The sequence below is a fragment of the Natrix helvetica genome (assembly GCF_964273705.1).
Source record: "Natrix helvetica genome assembly, chromosome: Z".
Classification (NCBI taxonomy): domain Eukaryota; kingdom Metazoa; phylum Chordata; class Lepidosauria; order Squamata; family Natricidae; genus Natrix; species Natrix helvetica.
Window position 1 is genome coordinate 67319821 of NC_138554.1, and position 24035 is coordinate 67343855.

The 24035-nt window shown below is 37.7% G+C and overlaps 1 protein-coding gene across 1 annotated transcript in view; it reads right to left on the bottom strand.

Annotated features, from left to right (window-relative positions):
• The window catches only part of CNTNAP2 (contactin associated protein 2), a 1236760-nt gene that overhangs the window by 748058 nt on the left and 464667 nt on the right, over nt 1-24035 (bottom strand). Inside the window, exon 3 of the mRNA XM_081971635.1 lies at nt 16665-16858. Within this exon, the coding sequence (XP_081827761.1) occupies nt 16665-16858 (194 nt within the window). The remainder of the gene's footprint in view (nt 1-16664; nt 16859-24035) is intronic.

Below are 24035 nucleotides of genomic sequence, written 5' to 3' on the forward strand. Positions count from 1 at the left end.
TACTTCACTTACCTGATGGCAATTTTTTATTTTCTTTATTACATTCACTCAGATTTTGAAATAAGATGTTTGTTGTTAACTGTTTAATCCCTCTGAAAGTAGCTTAATGAGCTATCGGTATACATCTATGCTTTCTTTGAAATCAATTGAATTCAGTCAAACCTATTTCTAGATAAATTTCTCCTTTTGCATGTACATGTATACATACACCAATCACAACACATAAAAGCACATGCGTGCACCCACACACAGAGATACAAATGCACACTATTAATTACTTTTAAGTATGGTTTTCAAACTAGCTTGAAAAATGGCCTATTTGGAAGGGGGGGGGGAGAATCTGGAAAGCTTCTCTGGAAAAATAGTTCCACAAACAAGAGTTCACATCCAAAGTGATATGATTTAACTGTGTTTCAAATGGTTTGGGAAAATAGAGAATAAGTTTCTACTCATGCTGTCTGGTTGCCCTTGTGCTGGAACAATACAGAAATATTTTATTATTATAATTATTTTAATGGTAGAAATAAATATTAGCCTTTATTGCCTCATATCACAAATCTCCCTCCTATCATAAATGTTACCTTCCTTCCTACATATTTTAATGCAGTAGTTTAAAATTGGTCCTTTCTTCTTTTACCATTACAACTCATACCTATAAAAGTATGTATGCCCATAAAGATATATTCCAAAGAAGAAAGGTGATTGCAACTTTTTTCTTAAATTGTCAAGTGGAAGGATATGGTAATCTTTAGTTTGATGTGGCAGGCCTGGGTCACTGACAGTTCCAGCGATCCAGGCCGCCAAGTTACTATCTATTTGGCCAAACCAGTCCGAACCTGAACCCAACTCTGCTAAGAACCCTGGGAAATACATGCATTTGTTAGGCAAGTCTATTACTAATCTATTTAATTTCTTTTCTTGGTTTAGTTTTGCTTTTATAGTTTGCAATGCTTTTTAAAAATAATTTCCTGACATGGATAGTCCAGAAAATTTGATAAATTTTATTGATTTGTAAAATTCAATGGCCATTCATCTTATCATGGGGTAACTCTGGACGCTTTACAATGTTAAATAAATTTATTCATATACTTATTGAATAAGAATTTTAATTTTAAAAACCTCATAAAATGGGGCGTTATGGACAAGAAAATGTGCTTTAGCAGGCAAACCTCTAGGACAGACATGAACATGCTGTTTCTGTTGAGATACCATTTAAACATCAAGCTTTTTGTTATTCCTTTATCGAAAATGAGACAGATTGCTACAAAACAAGTTTGCATAAAAATAACTTCCTTATTCAGTACCATTAATTATGAAATTTTAATTATATTGAAATTTCAATAACTGAAAACTATAATTGGATCCAAATTATGTACACAGAATTGTAAAATGTGAAACAAAAAATAAACAAAAGGTTAGAAAACTTTGCAATGAAAATTATGTGCATAGTTAAATATACACACCAGGTTAATTCACATAAACTATCTATATAAGCATGTTATTATACATTATAACTAACAAAGCATGTTTATTTGTGAAAGTGTAATCTCATTTGTAATTGAAAGTCTACAAAACTAGGCAAAGTTAATGTGGTATGCAAAGAGTCTTATTGTATGAAGAATAAACTCACTCTGTTCTGGCAGATGTACAACTAGTGAATTCACCAAAATGGTAGATGAAGTATCTAGAAACTTCCAAAATTGATATAGAATTTTAATAAAGGAGAAAATACTGAATTTAGTTACTTTTAAGAAATTTAAATTGAATTGAATTGAATTGAATTTACTGGGCTCCAGTAACTTGCCTTAGTGGCAGAATCCAGCAGGTACAATTAACAGACAGAGTGATATTAACATTTTACCAAGTGAGGACATGTTTTTGAAGCTTCTTTAATTAGCTTGATTGTTTGGGGAATGTAAATGCATTCATTTTATTATTTAGATGTCAAAATCTATTATATGGCGGTGCATATTCCCATAAAAGAATAATTTAGAAAAATAAACTAAAATATACCATCATGTCTACTCTGCAAACATACTGAAAGCAGATAACATTCCGTATTTTTCAGAGTATAAGATGCTCCTCCCACCCCACTAAAAAGCGTGGAAATATTGGCACATATTATACACCAAATACAGCCATTTTTGGGACTTCCGGTTCCGGCGGCTACGGCGACGGGCAAGTCTTTGCCCGCTCCCGCTCTCCCGGTGGGCTTCCCCCGCTTCTGGGGGGGCACGCGGAGGGCCCTGGCATCGGCGGCGGCTGGTGGGGGCTCCTCCGCTTTGCTCTAGGCACCGGGGAGCAGTTTCGGAGGGCGCGCATGCGTCTCACCCCATGCCGATCGGGCAGCGTGAATTTGAAGGAAGCAGCGGCGATGTGGTGAGGTGCTTCCTTTCTCCATTCCTTTTATGTTGAATTGATGGACTTTTCAGCAAGATTACAAGTTAAACTTTCGGAGCTTTGCTGGAGGTGCGGTTAGAGGGGGGGATTTTACCCCCCCTTGGACAAGCGGCTTGAAAAAATTCTGCTTTTCCCCCTAGGAGGATGGAAGAGGGGGGAGAGCCAACTACTGATGCCTCACCCCTATAAAAGTGATTTTCACTGGACTTAGTTTTATAACTTGTTGATGACCTGAGAACTTTGTGAACTTTTGAAATTTTATTATGCCTCTGAGCCCTAAGTTGGCAGGGCAAGATGGCACACTTCCGTTGTCTTTATGAACTGTGAAACCTGACTCCACCTTTAAAACTCAGGCTTCCAAGGTCTTTGTCTCCGTACTACCCAGAGGAATCTCTTGTGGATTGCTATTTCCTGAATCTACTGGAGAGGAAACCTTTTCTTAATGCCAGATTGACTAAAGAAACTCTCACTTGTTTGGATTTTCTGCTCCCTGGACTCATCTGCCTGCTCTGCTCCTCCAGCTGTCCAGTCTCTACACTGACTGACTTCTCTGTTTTATAAACTATGTCTCCAAAAAGACCACCACCTGGAAAACCTGGCTTTGCTACTTCTGCACCGACATCTGCAACATCCAGCCCTGCCACACAGTCAAAGATTACAGAAATGATGCAACCTAAGAGCACAGAGGTGGACTTGCTGCAAATGCTTCAACAACTCATACAGGGCCAGGAAGAAATTAAGAAACAACTAAAGGAAATGAAGGAAGAAATTAAAGAGAATCAAGTCCAAATTTATAAGAACTCGCAGAGACTGGACCTTGTGGAGGGTGGGGTGGCGGAGGCGAGGGGGGGTGGAAGTTTTACAGAAGAGTAACAAAGAACTTGATATTCAACAAATGAAAACAGAGTTTGAGAGAATGTCCTTCTATCTTAGATTTCAAAATGTTATAGAAACAGATGGAGAAAATATAAGGGACATTATGACCAACATTTTAGCTGAATACATACACAAAGATAAACAACAGATGGAGTGGGAGATAGACTTGGCCTATAGAGTGAATTCAGCATATGCTAGGACACACAATGTACCCAGGGAGGTTCATATTAAATTCCTTAGGAAAAGTACAAGAGACGTAATTCTGGGTGTACAAAGGGGGCAAGCATTGACATACCACGATAGGGAGATAACCATCTTGAAGCAGATCCCAAAAAAAATTAGGGAGAAAAGGAAAAGTTATTCGCAATTGGCGAATAAATTATATCAGAAAGGGGTGTGGTTTAGATGGTTGATGCTTGAAGGGATGTTGATATTCTGGGAGGAGACAAGAATTAGAATTAATACACCCGTAGAGGCTCAGGCCTTTATGGAAAAAAATAAAGCAAACCTAGAAAAAGCAGAAGACTCTACAACGGTTATATAGGACACGGGAGGGGCCGGAGCTCTGCCAGCGGGGGGGGGGGGGAAGGGGCAATACCAAGAAAGCTCAGATCACAAAAATGAATAAGAAAACCACATTGTTATAAACATACCGAAAGTAATAATGAAATTATACTTAGAAAATATATTATGATATATAAGTTGATTGAAAACTTTTATTCCTATATGCTGATTTTACATGATTATGTATTAATGTTTTATATCCAGATGTATACCATGAGTTTGGAGGGAGGGGGCGTCTGCCATACTTGCAACTGCCAAAATTTGTATATTATTCCACATACCCTTTTCCTAGTAAATGTTTTTAAAAAACCAATAAAATTTTTTGGAAAAAAAAATACAGCCATTTTTGGCCTACAAAGCCCTGCCCCCGCAAATGGGCTGTTTTTTTGCAAAAATGGAGGCATTTTTGCCTTCCCCCAGACCCCAGAAGCACTCTGTAGGCTTCATCAAGGCTGGGAGAAAGCAAAAATGTCCTCATTTTTGTGAAAAATAGCCCACTTTCAACCCGTTTTTTTTAAAAGGGCATTTTTGCCTTCCCCCAGCCCTGTTGAGGCCTGCAGAGTGCCCCTGGGGCTGGGGAGGACAAAACCTTTTTTTCTTACTTACCTCTTCAAAATCCTGGTGCGTCTTATACACTGGTGCATCTTATAGTCCAAAAAATATCCTAGATGTGGCCCAATAGCTTTAACTTCTAATTTCTTCTATCTTGTATAACAATTGAATTCCAATTATGATGAAATATGGTATACAACTGACAGTTGTATAAGTTAAATACTTAATATTTGACAACGAGCAAGGAACTGAATTTTTTGAATATATATAATATAGCATCAGTGATGTTTGTAATCTGTAAGAGATGACATGCACAATTATTTCATTGTCATATTCATATTGGAAAGCATATGATAGGTATGGTTAAACTATCCTTCCAAAGTATTTTGAATTTCAACTCTAATCATTTCTGATTATTACCTAGCTGAAATGATGAAAACTGTACAATACATCTAGAGGATACCATGTTACTTATTCCTCATTTGCAAGCTTTAACAAAACCCTAGAAGTTGAGCATTTAATATATTATTTTAAATTATGAAATGATTATAAATTCAACTAGCCTCTATCTAGAGGATGTGGTAAATAAAAACTGAATAATTCCTGGTAACCCTGAACACTCCATGGTAAATGATGCAAATAATAGTACATACCGTGTTTTCCTGAAAATACAACCTACCTCGAAAGTAAGTCCTAGCTTGATTTTTAAGCACAAATATATATCCAATATGAGCCCTACCCCAAAACAATCCCTAGTTAAGACCCCACCAATCTGGGGTGCATGGGGTGGGGTGAGCCGCAAGGGTAAAAATTAAGCTAGGGTGGGGTTGGGAGGTGGATCTGCCCTACATACCAGGTCTCACACACCCCGACACCTGCCTCACCTTGCAGGGTCACTTCTTCTGTGGCTGCTTGGCGCTACTCACATGCATCACCCCCAGCCTCTGTTTTGCCATCAGAGGTCTTCCAGAAAGGCCTCTGCAGCCAAGAAACAGATTCTGGATTGACACGTGCATTGCCCCTGGCCTTCATTTTACTGTCAGAGGCTGTTCTGGAAAGCTGATAATAATACATACCATGTTTTCCTGAAAATACAACCTACCTCGAAAGCTCTACAGCTGATAATAAAACTCTGGATCGATCTGAATCAATCCTCCAGATGTTATCTGCTGCAAAGGGCTCTCCAGAAGGCCTCTGATGGCAAAACGGAAGTCAGGGGGTACCATGCATGTCAATCTGGAAGGCCTTTCCGGAAGGCCTCTGATATAAAATGGAGGCTGGGGTGATGCGGACAAGTGGTGGCAAGTGGCTGCAGAAGAAGTGGGCCGGTAGCGGCCTCCTGCTGGGGAGAGCTGTCAGTGCTGATGCCACGAGGTGAGTCAGTAATTAGACATCCCCCCAAAATAAGACCTGGTGTCTTTTTTGGTGGCAAAAAATATATAAGACCAAGTCTTATTTTTGGAAAACCTAGTATAAATTCATAAACGTGGCATCTGGTTTAATTTTTTAGCCACATTTATGCCTTATTGAAATCAATATTAAAATGTAGTGATTAATAAAGACATACTGAATTTAACTGGAATGAAACATAACTATTAAATACATAAAACTATAGTCCATATTGTAAGGTCACTGATATGCTCCATCTAGGCAATAAAACTTGTGATTTTTCATGTATTTTCTGTAAATCTGTGATTTGATTCTAGGTGGATAGTTTGCAAATGTACTGAAGCAAAGTTTGTAAATGTACTAAAAAGGGAGAGAGAAGACAAATTCATTGTGTTGGTAAATGCTATGGTATCAATTTACTATCTTTAAATGTACTCTACTATTTTTGCAATTATGCAAATTTTAAAGAAATGATTTTTAAAAATCAATCAGCAGTTATAATATTCCAATATTTAGATTAAAAATAGTATTTTAGGTTATTAAAACATATAATTATAAATAATCATAACCCAATTAAGCAGATAAAAGTTGATTTGGTTCAAATTTATAATCTAACTCTGAATGCAGTTTTCTGTATTGTTGTCATTGAAAATTGATCTAGTCTAAGTTTTAATTTTTTAAAAAAATTCACATTTAAATTATTTAATTCTTTAAAAAATACTTATAGTGTGCAGCACAAAGTTGAGCATATACTGTATATCCATGATATTTCTTTAATATCATTAATAACAGAAAAAATATTAATGACTGCAAGTTCATCAGCTATCAAATTTCCATTCACTAAACATTTTTATTCTTAACACTCACCTAAAAGACTAGAAACATCCATTATGTTGGTGTTCTTCTTTTGCTTATTACATCAATATCATTTGACATTAAAAGTTGAAGCATATATAAGTGAATTCTGATCATACACTGACCTTTTGCTATAATGGCAGTCATGTGTAAATCTAATCACTATACTATCTGAGAACACACTATAATCTGGGGAAAGATTTGGCATTTAAGATTCCCATTCTAGGAAACATAAAGAGCAAAACAAAGCTGTACAATCTGCAGACTATTTGAAGAAAAAAAAACTATTGGGACACATTTCCATATCTCTAAAGCATATTTATCTGCAAACATCCCTGGAATCTAATGGTATATATAAGATCCTTCAGTATGTCAAGCCTGCTCATAAAACATTATTTCTGTAATAATATATGCACCTTTTGTCATTGGCACATACTTATATGTTGGGTGGTGAAGTTGGGTTACAGGTGAATGATTGGACTGATTTTAAGTTTCTCCTTTTTGCTTTAAGGAGTGGCATGGTGACTCAATTGTTAAGATGCTGGACTTCTTGGCTGGAGAGACCCAAATCCACATAAGCTCCAGCCTTTGCTCCAGCTCCTGCCAGCCTTAAAGTTCAAAAGCATTCAAATGATAGTAGATAAATAGATGCCACTGTGATGGGAAGGTAACAACAATCTGTGACAGCATGATGGCCACATGGGCAGAGGTCTTTGGACAGCATTGGCCTTGAAACAGAGATGAAAACTGCCCCCTATAGTCAACAATGATGAGTGGAGTAAAATCCTGCAGGGACTCCTTTACGGTTTACCCTTTTGTTTTATGGTGTTAGTTTTAGACTTCCATCAAATAAGAATATGTCACATGATTGTCGCTTCTTAATATAATGTACATTGGGGAACTGTTGGTTCAGAAAAACTTCCATCAGTATTTCCATTAAAATGGGAAAATAGTATATCTAGGCTATAATTTGAAATATGAATTCTGGACAATTGTTATTGCCTGTATACCACTGAACTGGCCAACACATGTGATATAACCACAAGAAGACTGAAAGTGGTCATGGAGCTAGTTTAAGGTAACCAGCGCCATGTACATTTTCACAAATATTAAAGAATGTTCTTTCTTCTGTTTCTTTTTAATCACATTAGTGTTATTAACATTCAGTTTGGTATTTTCTGTCTCTTAGTTCTTTCTTCTGATTACATCATTAACAACCCTAATAGACTGGATAGCAAAAATAAAACCTAAGACAGTAGAAACTACCAAGAAGTCATAATCAACTCAGTAGCAAATCCAGCAAGCCAGGTGTTTTTTAAGTATTCTTTTTTGCATTTGCATTAATAAGTTGAGGAAGTATTAAAATTAAGGCATATTATATTAACTAGTAACAGAGTTTCGGTTTTCTTTTTAAGGAACCTCCTGGCCACAGAAATATCTTTCAGATAATGCTGGATCCCTCAGATAAGAAATGCTGTCCTAGAGACAGACACAACAGTGATAGGGGAAACTTTTACCTTTATGTTAGGTAGAGTTGAGTTTAGTGGACTAAGGAACAGATTTTCTGGTACTTGAGGAACCATCTCACCATGCATGAAATGCTCTAATCTTTGCTACCAGTTCGGAACCTGGAGCGCATATTGTTATGTATATAGTTTTCCCTCTGGTCCGCTGCACTAGGGGGCGCTGTGCTAAGCGCTGATTGGCTGACTGCTCGGACAGCGGCATATATAAAGGCTGTCAGAGCAGAGCAATAAATTGTTAGCATTCTCGCCTCCATTTGTCCACTTGTGTTCTCCGCAAGATAGAACACATATAATTCAAGACAATGCAAATGAAGGAGGAAAAGAAGCATCAGTGACTTTTTCACAGTAACTGTGTTAATATGAAAGTTGTATGTTTTGTTCTATTTCTTCAATCACATTATCATTCATCCAAATGAAAGATCCATGGAGACAGACATATTTAAATTAAAGCAATGTTCATACATTAGTATTAATTTAGTTTTAGCTTTAGTTTTGCTTGATTGTTGCTAACTGTGTTAAAAGAAACTGCTTTAGTATTTATCCGTTTTCTCCAAACTGGTACCATCAAATGATTTGGACCTAGGAGATATGCTTCCAGGATTATGGGAACTATAATCTAATATTTCTAAAAATGAGAAAATTGGCTAATATTGGAATACAATGCTCAAATAATAAATCCTAATCAACATAAAACATAAAAACAATTCAATTTTCCTCCTTATTAAAACACAGAATTTAACAACATAAATGCTGCAGCTAGTTTGGTGTAGTGCTTAATACATCTGGCTAGAAACTGAGAGACCATGAATTCTAGTCTTGCCCTAGAAACAAAACTGACAGCCTTGGGTCAGGTGCTCTCTCTTTTTCAGCCCTAGGAATGACAAATGACAAGAACCACAACAACAAAGATCTTGCTAAGAAAACTATAGGGATTAGTCTAGGCAAAAAAAAATGACTTGATGGCACACCCAGACACAAAAATAGAATACCTATGTCAATCTAATCTAATGCAATAGCATAGAATGACGATGGTCGTGATATGTTGCTTCTATTAAAAAATATCCTTGTATTTATATTATATTTTCCAAATATATCATTTGGAGAAAATATGAAAGGAACATTGAGATATAAGGATTATCTTAACAAATCAAGGAAGGGTTCTTAGACTAGAAAGGGTGAAAACTGTGGGGTGGGGGTGGGGAGTTGTGAGTTCATTCCCATTCAGGACAGGACATCCTTTATTTCATGTCCTTTTCAACATTTGAATCAAAATTTGACAGTATAATTCTGTCAACTTTTGAAATCTTATAATTTGAGTACAAATAGTTATTCCAGAGGAAACCAACAGTGTATAGAATAGGAGCCTCATTAATCTTATTAAAAATCCAAGAAAATATGGATCAAAGGAAAAGATCTACATTCACCTTGAAACAACCCCTCTTACCTCTACATCGCTATCAGATGTTTGATCTCTTTTTCTAATGCATACAGAAGAGGATCATTTCAAACATTTGTTCTACCACAAATTTTTCTTTTAACCATATTATTTTTAATATATATTATTTCTTCCCTTTTCTGTATGAACTGTTCAAGGTTACGTTAAACATATGGGAATGATTATTTATTTAATTACACAATGAACAGAATAACATTTTAAGCCACTAGGCTTGAAATTTTGGGCTTGGAAAACCTAGAACTATGCCACCTACTATCTGACCTAAGCATAGTACACAAAATTATCCACTGCAACATCCTACCTGTCTATGACTACTTCAGCTTCAGCCACAATAATACTAGAGCAAACAATAGATACAAACTCAAGGTAAACTACTCCAGACTTGATTGCAGAAAATACGACTTCAGCAACAGAGTGGTCAATGCTGCAATGCACTACCTGACTCTGTTGTTACATCCCTAAACCCCCATAATTTTAACCTAAGACTGTATGCTGTTGACCTCTCTCCATTCCTAAGAGATCTGTAAGGGGCATGAATAAGCATCCATTCATTCTTACCCATTTACTGTGTTTATATTTATGTTTATACTTATACCTGTTATCTTTTACATGTTTGACAAATTAAATAAATAAATAAAAATGTTAACAATCAGGAAATGGGTTCTGTCAGACACTTGGACTCCCTGGCTTAGCCACAACCTTTTCAAGGCCTTATACAAGACAGCAAGGTGGGTTGGCATGATCTCCAAAGGGTTGATGGTCAAGCTACAGAGCAGAAAAGGATCTCCTTCTGGGTCTTGCAAGTCAATGCCTTTTGGTTAATGAGACTTGTAACATATTCTTATTGCTGAGATGTATTATTATTATATTGCTGGGATTCTATTATGGATAGAAATAACCAGGAAGGGACAGTCCCAAACCAGGAAGGGCTGAACCAGACAGTCTATTTAAATGGAATGTAGCCTCTTTGAAAACTTGCCTGGCTGATAATTTTCACAAATATTCTTGATATTGGAATTCATGAGTTGTACAAGAAATATTCAAGTCTACGAATTTTGAAACAGTCCAACTGAACACATAAGTGCATAGAAGCACAAAATACGTCAACTAAAACACTAATAAGCTATGAAGCCAGAAGATAAAGAATTATTGATGGACAAAGTAACAGGAAGTAGGACATGAATTTTCATGACCAAGAACTAGTCAAGGACAGCTAATGTTGATAAAAATTAGTTGGTTGGAGTCCAAATTTTAAAGTAAAAATAATTAAAAGTTAGGTAAGTAATGTCTGTGTTTATGAATAGGACTGTTAGTGTCTTGCTCTTCTTAGCCTTTCTTCTGCCCTCGGAATTTTTGGAAGCAAGGAACTGAGACTTTTCTGTTTATTTTTGTTAGGAAAACTGTAATGACTAGCAATGAGTACCTCTGATTAGTTGTGCTGAAATTCAGAAATATACCAAGAGGACAACCAAATTCAAATATGAGTCAAAAATGTAGGCAATTGTTGTGATGTACAGTGAAGTAATGATTATGCTCACTGGCGATAAAGCTTATAACAACAAGAAAAAAAACATTCACTGAGTTTTCATCTCCAAACATGTTCCCAGACTGCTTTTTTCATTATTCATCTCCTTATTTCTCAGATTTTGTCTCCTAGCTGTCATTTGATATTAAACTGATTTACTGAGAATATTGCTGATTGCTGCAATTTGAGTTTCTTTTTTATTTCCTCATTTAAACTGAGTTAGCAAAGCAATCACTGTGCTTATGTAAAGAAGGAGCAAAGAGTAAGAGTCATATAAACCCTGATATTGCCTGAATATGTATTCTGTAATTTAAAAATAATGGTCCCAAAATACTGTGCCAAGAAAAGCTGAATGTCATATTCCATACATTATGAGCAGTTAGTCCACCTGCATATATTAGCTCAATTTACTTAATTTACTAGATTTCTGCAGGCAGCGTCAAGGAGAGAATCAAGGATTTGGGCAATGAAAAAATATATTCAAACAGACTAAAATCATATTGATCCTCACTACTGGCTTTGCATATATATTTTTTAAAGTCACATATTTTCAAACTTATATTCATTTCGCAGAACAAACACAGCAGTCTTCATCACGCTGAAGGCTGGTGTGTTTGCTCTGTACTAATAGTCTCCAATATAATAAGACTGGCTGAAAATTTCATCTGGTACCAAATTCTTTCTCTCTCTCTCCCTCTTCTCTCTATGTCATTCCCTCCCTCCCTCTCTACTTCTCTTTCTCCCCCTATTTCTATTAAGATTATAGGAGAAGAAAGAAATAAGTAAATAAAAAATAAAAATACTAAAAAAAAAACAGTATTAAGAAACTAGTAAATGTTCTGCTCTTGCCTCCCATTTTACCCCAATAGTTGCAATGAATAATTTGTAAGCATCTAGACTTGTTTATGATATCTATTTCTCATCTTCTGTCATTTTTAATATCTGTCATAGAAACCATACTGAAAATATCTGAATTTTCCCTATTGTGTAGTGAATAATATATATGGAAGTAATTCTTGCTAGAATTATGCACTGTGGTGGTGCAGTGATTACAATGCAGTATTGCAGGCTATGTTTGCTCACAATCAATTTGATCCTGACCAGTTCAAAGTTGATTACATCTTTCTGAAGTTAGTAAATGTGGACCGAGATTGTTGGGGACAATATCATGAGGTTGTAAACTGCTGAGAGAGTGCTGGAATGTATATAAGTCTAGGTGCTATTGCTATTCAGTTAAGCTGTGAAACTATACAATTATTTGTGTCATTGCCAGTGACGTGCAGTCAGGTGAGGCAAGTGAGGCATAGCCTCACCACTCTCATCGTGAAAAAAAAAAGTAAAAGGAAAAAGCTGAGCTAGTTGCTGCCTCACCGTGGATGACTCTGCTTAACCTCACTGGTGCTCTCCCTCCCCAAGTGTAGTGACTTCCTCCCCATTCATTTCTCTCTCACACACACACAGCTGGATAAAACTATATAAAAATCTAGCCCAGCTTCACTGATTACAAGTTTGAAAAGGCAACGTGGCTCCGCCTGCAATCAAACTACACCTGGGGAGGGAGAGCACAATCGAGCACTGAGGAGACCACAGGAGGAGGCAGGAAGCCAGGCAAAGAGCCATGCTGTAGTACACACACTTCCCCCAGCCTCTTTCTTTTCAAAGACAGCAGGCTGCATTTGCAATGGTGGAGGTGTTTGGGAAAGGCAGCAGGGGAATGGGGGTGGTGGTGGCAGAGGAGCTGCTTTCAAGCCACTGGAAAAGATATCCAATCCAACTTTTGTGTGTGGGGGGGTTTGTTTGAGAGTGAGTGAGAGAGGGAAGGGGTAGGAGAGATAGTCCAATCCAACTTCTGTGTGTGTGTGTGTGTGTGTGTGTGTGTGTTTGAGAGAGGGGGAGGAAGGGAGAGAGGGAGGAAGGAGGGAAAGGAGAAGAAAAAGAAAAAGAAAGAAGGAGCAAAGGAGAAAAACAAATGCTGTCGCTTTAAATTGGAACTGAGCATGCCTGGCTGTGGAATTCTGGGAGTTGAAGTCCACAAGTCTAAAAATATTTGAAACCCAGCACTGTGCCTCACCAGTCATAAACCTCACCGCACGTCACTGGTCATTGCTGTGTATACTTCAGATTTGGTTTTACAATCTGATACCAATCTGATTCTAATCTGATACCATCAATCTGATACCATCATTGGAAAAGAGATTTATCAATTTCTTTTCCAATGATGGACTGAGTTTGTGGCCATCAATATATATCTTAATAAATTGTACTGTTTCTTCCCAATTTCTAGTTTCTATCTTTATACTAGTTCTTTATAGAACAACTCCTGTATTAAACATTATTCTAGGTTTATCCCTAATATCATGCCCGTTTTCATATCTCCACTTTTATTGACTTCTTGGCACATCTCCCATACTCCTCCCTTGGGTCTTGTATCTTCTTGTCTCATTCGTGTTTGATCTAAGTATTTATTCTATTTCTGCTACTTGTTCACTCTTTCAAGCCTTTGGTACACCTTTCAATAATATTTTCCTCTCTTCAGGGATGTCTTTCTGTATATCCCCTTCTATTTTTTGATCTCTTGAAATGTAATTTACCTTTTTTATTTCATCATTTACTAACTCTTCTTTTTTATCTTTTGGTATCATTTGTTGTCTTTCCTCCCCTGTCCTTTTCTCAGTGCTTCCTGTGTTTCATGATCATTGTTTAATGTCATTTGCTCATACATTTCTGGTCTCATAACTACTTTGTGTAACAATTCTTTTATCTCCCTATGGTTCCTTGTCATCATTTCCTGGGTTCTAAGGAGCACCAATAGTATTTCTTTTAATAAAACATTTATTTTCTCCTGCCACATTTTGTCTTATTTTAATAAATCTAACAATTTACTCAATAATCTATCAAATCCCATTATCCCAATTATTCATCACACCAAGATAGCCAATATTAGAGCAGTTCACACAATCACTCCATTAAATAGTCTCTTAACAATTTCCACTTTGTTTCAAAACTCCAAGCTGTTTCACACTCTCACACTGTCCAGCATGTTTGTAATCCTCAAGGTTCTGAAAGTTGAATGTTTTCACAGTCTGTCTCTAAGTACTAATATAATCAGTTTATAGGTGTTATTTTGTGTGTTCCAACTAATCTGCCCAAGATATAACACCTTTCACTTTTTTGACTTTGTTCAGTTGCTGAAGAAGTTGCCTTCCTGTCAGTAGGTGTCACTGTAGGTGTCAGTAGGTGTCACTGTTCTCTGCTTTTGCTGTAAATACAATGTTTCCAAAAATAATTTCCAATAATTTTCCAAAGTTCTTCAATTCAAGATGACAATTAAAATATAATCCAGAATTTTGAAACAATTTAGGTTGCTAAAAACTAGTCAACCCAGTCTATCTTTTATCTTTAAGATTACTTCTGTCTACAATTTCTTTCCTTTCTTTTCCAAAACTGACAGTAGCTCCAGATCTTAATCGCTGCTATTTACCTCCATTGAGTTCCACTTTCCAAAGGGGAATGCTTTAGGGAAAATTCCATGGCAAAAGTTAGAAAAGTTCTTATCCAGACCAAGTAAACTGTTACAAAATCTTTCCTTTCTTCTCTTCCATTTCAACTGTGATGACTTCGGTTCAGCCATAATGGCAGTCTTCTCTTCTGCTGTAGGATATCCTTCAGTTGAAGGATATTTTCTATTTTCCCATTAATGCCTTGCAATAGGTTCTTTATCACTTTGTGATTCTTTGTCATAGTATCCCTAATGCTTTGAAATATCAACACCATTTATTTTGAAATCTCACTAATTTGCCCCTGATGAAGCATCTTGGCTTATTTTAGTAAGTCCCACTCTTGCTCAATAGTCCAAAAACAATATATTCAAGTCCAATGTTGCTGCTCAGAAAGTTCAATAATCATAGTTCTTTACATCTCAGAATTATTAATCAGTTCCATTTAAGTAGTCCAGGCAGCTTCCACAAATCAAAGTCACTTTACTTTACTTAAGAGTCTTCCTTATTCTCACAAAATATTCTCCAGTAATCATAAAGTAGATAGTTATAGAACAGTAAGCATCACTGCAGTCCTCCAGATGAATGCTGTTTATTTCTCTTATCAGGAATTTTCTCAGGCTTGTAGGTGTATGGTATATTTTTCTTTCACCAGTAGATGGTGCCCTCACCTTAGGTTTCACCATTGTTTCAAATCTGATTAATTGATTAATTTAATTTTAGTTCAATTTATGGAAACAAAGTTGGCTAATCAGGTAGATAGTTCCAGCATCTTGTAATGCCTTTCCAAAACAATGGCTACACAGTTTAAAAATCCAATTATCTATGTTTTTAAAAGTCTTTAACTTTTTTAACTCTCTTAATTTCTTTCTTTTGGGTATAGGATTTTTCTCTCTATGGTTGTTCGTAAGTTTAAGAAATAGTTCTAAGTGTCTCTTTTCCTGGATTTTCTTCTTCTTTTAAAGTTAGAGTCTTAAAAAAAAAGAATCTTCTCACCCAGCTCTAGTCACTGTTCATCTACATCGCTCCTGCACATTTCTTTGTTGCCTAGGCTGTCCCAGTTTCATAGCAGCTATGATGGCGGCCTCTTCTCCTTGTTGTGGTTGAGAGGGAAAAAAATCCCTGGGTCAAGCAGGAGAGTTGCTGCTCTCCACCTGCAGGATGTCCCTCTTTTCTTCACAACCCCTACAGGGTGTCTTTAGCTCCTTTTGGAGACCCCCAATGGGGATAATTCAGTACGATAGCATGGAGACCCACCCTCCAATCTCTCCACGACGTCAGTCAGAAGTCTCCAGGACTTTTTTTAAAAGATATGATACAATGGTTCTGAGATAACATCTGCCAACTCCTTCAGAACTCTGGGATTTAATGAGGAGTCCTTTTAATACAGCTCAACCACATAGTACTTCAGTTCGGGGCATGCTGAATTGTCCTCTTCACTGGCATTTGAAACTTTTCTGGGAAGGCATGCATCTAAGACATTTCTACTAAAGGGAAATAGTCCACTTTAATAGGACTATTAGAGGTGTCAAAACATGAACCACACTTTTTCACTTTGAATAAACATCAAAATAAATTATTTAGGATCAATCAGGAGGGATTGACTCAGTATTTTTTTGCATATCACAACAGAAATTACATGATGCATAAGGTTCATCAACTCCTTGATCATTTTCTAGAAATTTTATCAGATGACTTGTTCTGTGTGATATGATATGATACAGGGAGGAAAACCTATTTTTATCTGTTCTCTATTCTGTGAAAAAATTAATAAACTTCCACAAATTAAAAAAAAAATTCATACATTTAAATGAATCCCATGTGTACTTCCATTGCACATTGATAATATGGCCATCATCACATAAATAAAATATTATTGAATAAACTACTATTATTCAGCAATAGATGATTCTATTTGATTTATGGAATCATAAAATAAATTACATGGTCAATCTGGATATAGTTTTAGGAAATTTGAAGGAAGAAATAGTATAATTAAAATGCATGCATTACAAGTAACTTACCCAAACATTTCCATCTTGGTGATATGGCTTCCAATTTCTCCCTGTATCACTGTAAAGCATCCGGTACTGAGTTACCCAGTCAGAACTACTATATCTGCCTTGAGTAGCAATTGAGCTGATCTGTTTCCTATTGCCAAAATCAACTTGCAGCCACTGGTAATGGTTACTTTCTGATGGGCACCAGCCTCCAGCACCTACAGAAGTAAAAATGGTATTATTAAATTTCTAATATGATATTTACAGAAAGTGATTCTTTACTGAGAGGTATCTAAGTGTACACTCATTAGAACTTTCATCTTTTGTTTCCATTTTCAGTATGTAACTGAAGTATTTCAGATGAACTCCAAAGCAGCAAAAGTCAACAATGGTAGGAAACAATGCATGCTCTGAGAGAGGAGAGAGACTCTCAGAATATCAATATGTTTTGTTTTATAGTTTATGTCAATTCATGAAAATTACCATCATAACCTGAGTGCAGGGATGTGCGGTCAGGGGAGGCAGGGGAGGCAGAGCCTCACTGCTCTCATCATGAAAATTAAAAAAAAAAGGGGGAAAGGCGCTGAGGAGCCTTCTGCACACGTGGTCCAGGAATGTGTGCAGGAGGCTCCTCTAGCCTCAGCCTCCCTCCTGCACATGTGGTCCCATTCCCCACCTTCCTGAGTCAACATGAAGGGGACCGCGGAGTGTGAGCCGTGGTCCCGTGGAGCGCACTCCGTGGTCCCCTTCATGTTGACTCAGGAGTCAGGAAGGAGGGGAATGGGACCACGGTTGCAGGAGGCTGAGGCAGCTTAAGCCTCCTGCACACATGGTCCCATTCCCTGCCTGATGATGACGTCACCAGCCTCACCAGCCATAAAGCTCACCGCACGTCACTGTCTGAGTGGCATTCTGATACCTCTGAGAGGAATTCTAGTGTACTGAAGAAGAAGAAGAATGACAGTAGTTACAGTTTCATTCCTGCTCCTTTACTGATAAATGCTCCATGGAAAAAACTGTTTATAAATTGGAAACAGGTATTTTTCTCACCCTAACTCATATTGACAACCTGAAGCTGTGCATACCCTTTAAAATTTCCACATGACTGTGATATATCACAGAGGTTTATCAGCCATTGCAAGGTCATAGGGTTGTTTTTCTTTCTATAAGTAAATAATATTAAAGAGCTTTGCCAAACTTCCTGTAAAGGACAGTATTTCCAGCCTTGTAGATTTCTACAGTAACTTTTTTTAAAGCAGATGATAGGTAATATCCAAAAATGACTTGCCAAGATAACACAAATTTAGTGTCCTTTGAAAAGTATGGCAAATCTCTCGCCTCCCGATTCTCCTTCAGAATAGCACACTAACAGAGTTGGAGGTTTTCTAGTCCAGCTCCCGACTCAAGCAGGAGTTCCTACATCATCAACCCCCAAACGAGGGAAGTGGTAGTGAAATTATTTATTATTTATGATGAGGGTAGGAAGCCTCTTTCTTACGAGCTTTTTCTTCCTCTTTCTATGTTTCCTTTCTTTTTTGTTTTATTGAATATTTTATTCTCTTTTTCTTTTAAGTTTGCATTATTTTTTACTATTATAATTAAAACTTTTAATATATTTTTTAAAAAAGAAAATCATCTACTTAAATGATCACAACAGGCAAAATTCAGTTGCAATTATATTGTGGTACCTGTCAGCCCACACTTACTCTTTTCTTACAGTGAACATATCTTTTCAATTTGTATAATAATTATATGTCATTTATGATTTTAATTTAATCATACTGAAAAGGACAATCATGGGTAAGAACCAAGCAACTTTATAGGCATTTAATGACATCGTCTTAGTAACTGTCAAATTATAATCATTTTAAAGTTTGACCAAATTATCCACAACATCCCTTGTCAGAGTTCTCCAGCATGACAATGACAGCTGATTGATTCTTTACTCCCTAATTAAGCCAGTTTCAAATTAAGTGGGAGGGAATAATAGCAACCACATCTGCACTCTCCAAAGTACTATAGCATTTATTAAAATATATAAGCTTCAAAAATTTCATAGGCTACTAATAGCATATGTCCTACTGCTTGATCAATGTTTTATATTCAGGTTACATCAGAAATGAAACTATCAACATACTGTTTCATGAAGCTGCATTGCCCATTCCAAGAAAATCATCCTACAGAAAGCATGAGCAAACATTTCAGCTATGGATTGGGAATCTGGGATCAAGATATATGGGGGGGGGGGGACTCTGTCTGTCCTCCTTCCCAACAGCAGCATCTTCATACCCCACAAAAGATGGAGGGGCTTCACAAAACAGATTAAGCTGAAATCTATAGAGTAAAAAATCCAAAATATTGAGCAGAAACACTCTTCCTTTTTCCATTAGTGGTATAATAATAGTGGCTAGTTGAAAAACTGCCTTTATCAGGAATAGCTTGATAACTTTTCAGCAATTAATTCAATTCAATTTACTGTGGTCAAATATCAGTATGAATAATGAACAAATAACATTTAAGAGAGAATTAAAATACAATTATGATATAACCTTACTAACATCTACTGAGATATGAACTTTATTAAATTATAATGTAAACACTATAATGATATTAAATATGGTAACATTTAAAATTACAACAAGTAAAGGTGTATGTCTGTTGAGATTCTTAGTCATCCAGGTCATGGTTGTCCCAAGGGGCTTTTTCAAAAGGCAATTGGACTTTCTTTGTTTTTTTTTCTCTTAAAGACTTTTTACTTTTCATCCAAAAAGAATCTTCAGTTCTGACTGAATGGTGGGGAATGGAAGGACTTTGTGCTAAAACTCAGATGACTGCAAGGAATAGAAATCCTTTCATTCCCCACCATTCAGTCAGAACTGAAAATGCTTTCTGGATTAGAAGCAAAACATCTTCAAGAGAAAAATAAAGGAAGTCTAGTTGTCTTTTGAAAAAGCACCTTTGAGACAAGTAAAGGTATCTAAAATTATTATTAGTAGAGTAAAAATATTTATATTGGCCCAGAAGATACTGGATCTTCTCTGTTTCTATACAAAACCTAGGTACATGTGCTGTAACACGGGGTATTTGTCTATGAGTCTGGCAGGAACAGTGGTGGCGGGAGTATGAAAATGGGAAGTTCTGAACCACTGCCTTCTTACTGCCCACCCTGACTGCCACCACTTCTGTTCCCAGCTTCTTCTGCTCAGTGCTTTGGCAGCAAGGGCAGTGGAAATATGGAAATGAGAAGACCCTGTATCTTTGTCTAATAATAGCAGAGGATTTGCAGGATTTTTTCCTCAAGCCGGTGATATGCATGATTACTCTTAAACACTATATTTATTCTAATTTTTTGATTATTTAAATTTTATTAATTTTCTATTATTAGATTTAATTAGTGCTTAATAAACTTCATGTTCTCAATAGTTTCTTTAAGAGAAGCAGGCCCCATACCTATGAAGGGGGGGGGGAACACTAGGAAGAAAAACAAACGCCTTATCAGCATTCCTAATAAACTTCAATATCATATCAATCATCTGTCCATCCTGATCAATAAAGCAAAAGGTGGCAATATCTGTTACTGAATGTAAAATGCACATGAGCTCTTAGTAGTATTTGAAGTAACTATATTTAAAACATAACAAGGGACATCTCCCTTGAAAGAGTTCCCACTAGCGAAAGTGTATTTAGTAACTTTTTTTTATTTTGACTGACACATAATAGTCCATTGTGTTTTCACTATCTGCGCTGTTTCTACTTACAAATGAAAACATGGAAAGAAGAAAAAAAATATCATGCAGTCTCACAGCAAAGGAGAAACCACATTCCTCAAAAGGATTAAAATGCCACATGCAATGCTCCTATCAAGAAATTTCTTGTAGACAACTTTATGGATTTTTGTAGAAAGATCAGTAATCTAAAATGTTTCTAGAGGAAGCTAATTTTGGCAGCAGGGACTTGAATAAATTGTGTACTTACCATAGTGAGACTATAAAATCTGAAAGGAACATTAGGTGAATTTGAATGTGTGGTGTTTAAACAGTTATTAGCAAGGGTTAGAATGGAGACAAGGTTTGCTATCCTTTTGTTGTGGATAGATTCATAGGAATGCCTTTCTGATAACTTCTAGTAGTTAACAATTCACAAGAGAACATATTATCCAATAAAAATGCAGATAAGTTGTAGAAAAAAGGTATATATATTGCCTCATCAACTCTCAAGACCAGTTACCAAGGCTCAATGGAGAAGTACCATCAGATCGTATACTGGAGAATGCCAATAGAGCCTCCTGGCAATCCCTACTATCACCATAACTCAAACCAGTGAACTGATACACACTGTAATTATACAGATGCTTGGCTACATGATCAAAAGAAACAGCAGTACATACTCCCACCACTTGAAAATAAGATTAGGGCCAAAGATCAAGGCAACCTGGAAAGAGATTAGTCAACTGGTGGAATTACAGAAGGGTATGAAAATTAGTAATAAAACTCAGTTACTGGAAAAATACAGTAGAAAAAGGCCTGACTTCGTCTGAAGCCTTACAGTCTGCTAAACATAAGCTCAAAGCACTGTGACCAAGCAAAGGAGATACACTAGAGAAGCAAAAGCCAAAAAGAGCCAAAAGCTCTTCTCTTTTAAAAAAAAAACATCCAAAACATATTTCCAACTGCAATGCATCAACCCACCAACAGCCGAAACTGAACATTACTGGAAGAACATATGGCAGAAAAGGAAAACACAAAACGCCTGTTCAAATTGCTGCAGGGTCTGAGAGTAGACTACAGCAGTTATCCAGAACAGAAACCAGTCACCATCCCAGTAACAGAAATGTAACAGTAGGTGAAAAATTGTACAGTATAATCTACTGGTTAAAGAAATTATTAGCAGTGCATAAATATCTAGCAGCAGACTCCCATCAGACTGGCTACACAAGGACGGACAATGCTGCTCATGAAAAAAAAAAACCACAAGGGAAAAGCACCATCAAAGCACAGTCAATGATTGACTGTAAGAAAGCCTATGGTCTAATGCTACAAACATGAATGCCTGTGAATGCCTGGCATTATACAAAGTCAACAGAATGCTAGAAACCTTCCTCAAGAATTCAGTGGGAATGTGGAACTCAACTCAAGGCAACTCACACAAGTTACCATCAAGTATAGCAATCTCCAAGGAACTATCCCCATTACAGCTCTACACAGACTTCAACCTCCTTGGCCAAATGGATTGATAAGGATACAAGTTAAAAAGTGGAATTAACATCAGCCTCCTCCTCTATATAGATGACATCAAGCTACATGGAAAGAATGAATGAAACATTACATCACTAAAACTGATACAGATTTAAAATGAGGACTTCAGATTGGAGAACTGCTACAGGAAGAGAATTAAGAAAGGGAAAGTAGTTTAGGTGATGGAATGAAGCTACCAATGGTCCACATAGCAGACATACTGTCAATGTGAGAAATCATAAAGCAAGATAGTTCAAATGGATACAGGTTTACTGCATACTAACACTCTGAAAGAATCTTAACTACTAATCATAAAAGCAAATTGATGGTAGATAAGAGTCAATGGAATTCAAGGTGGGCTGGACTTATATCTCTTGTGGGTGCAAAAGGACTCAGGATTGATAATGCTCTTGATTCCTCTCTTTGATTCAGTCTCCTACATCTAAGACCAGTTAAAAGTACCTTGATATCTTACAACTACTTGAGAAACAGGAGGAGGAGGCAAGGAAGCCAACAACATTCAAGTACTATCAATTGATCAAATAGGTCCTCAAGAGCTAGCTCAATAGAAAAAACAAGAACCATGGCATCAACACATATGTCCTGCCAGTCATTAGATTTCCTGCCTATATAGTGAGCTGTTGAAATTGTTGATGTGAAGACAATGCATGGAGGTTTCCATCCCAAATCCAACACTTAGAGACATTACATTATCTAGAACAGTGCTTCTCAATTATTTTCTGTCATGCCCCCCCTAGGAAGAAGAAAACATTTCGCGCGCCCCCCCCGCGCGACTGTAAATAGTATAATTTGTCTATAAAATTGTTATAAGTACACCTCTGCATAACATAGCACACCGGTCTTTCCTCGTCTCCCACCGTAGTCACATGCTTTCTTTCCTCTTTCCCTCTTACTTGTCTATCCTTCCTTCCACCCTCCCTTCCTCCTTCCCTTCCTTCCTGCCTCCCTTCCAGTTCCCTCCTTCCTCTTTCCCCCTGCCTGCCTGCCTTCTTTCCTCTTTCCCTATCCTCCTATCCTTCCTTTCTCCCTCCCTCCTTCCCTGCCTCCCTTCCAGTTCCATTCTTCCCTCCTTCCTTCTGCCTCCTTCCTGCCTGCTTGCCTTCTTTCCTCTTTCCCTCTTGCTTGTCTATCCTTACTCCCTCCTCCCTTTCTTCCCTCCCTCCCTGCCAGCAGCTCCTCCAGCATCCCAGCTGGAAGCAGCAGCACAACAGTCGCCGTTACCAAGGGCGAAGGGGTGGCGGTGGCAAGATCGGGCGACCGCCCCCCCTTTGTCCCTTCCCCAACAGCGGCTGTTGCGCTTCCACTTCCAGACGGAATCCTGGCGGTGGAGCTGCTGGCAGGGAGGCGAGCTACCTGCATAAAGACGCCGCCGAGGGCATGGCAGAATATATCCCGGCTTGAAGTGGCAGCGCTGGGGACTGCTCAGAGACTCATCAGAGCCGCGGGCTGGAGCTGTGCAAAAAGTCTGCTTGGGCTGGGGGGGGAAGGGAGGGAAGCCTGGGACAGCCATGCTTCCCTCCCTCCCACCCCCGCCCGAGCAGGCTTCTTGCACAGCTCCAGCCTGCGGCTCCAATGAAAATCCACAGTCCGAAGTGCTGCCCCTTCCAGGCGGGATATATTATGCCTCGCCCACGCCGCCGCCGTTGCACCCAGATGGAAAGGGAGCCTTCGCGCCCCCCTTTACGGAGCCTCGCGCCCCCCCAGGGGGGCGCGCCCCACTATTTGAGAACCGCTGATCTAGAAAGATGGCAGGCAGAGTCTAATGAATATGAAAAACACTATCCTCAAAAAATCTAGATATATCCAAGAATATATCAGTAAGTTGACATCCAAAATGAGCTGGCAAAAGAATGCCTGAAGCAGCAGCAGACATGGAAGGAAGATCAAGCGGAGGAAGAACCATGGCAAGGCTAATTTCTGCATGAGTTATATTACTGAAAGATAGCTGACATTGCCAGACATTAAAAAGTCCTAGTAGTAGCTAGAAAAGACTGGACTAAAAGAGACCACTGAGGTATTAATCAAAATAACACAAGGATGGGCACTATCATCAGACCCATTGAAGCAGGGATCTAAAACATAGGACCAAGTGAGATCCATTCTATGACTGCCTTGGTCCACCTGCCATCAGTTATTCTTG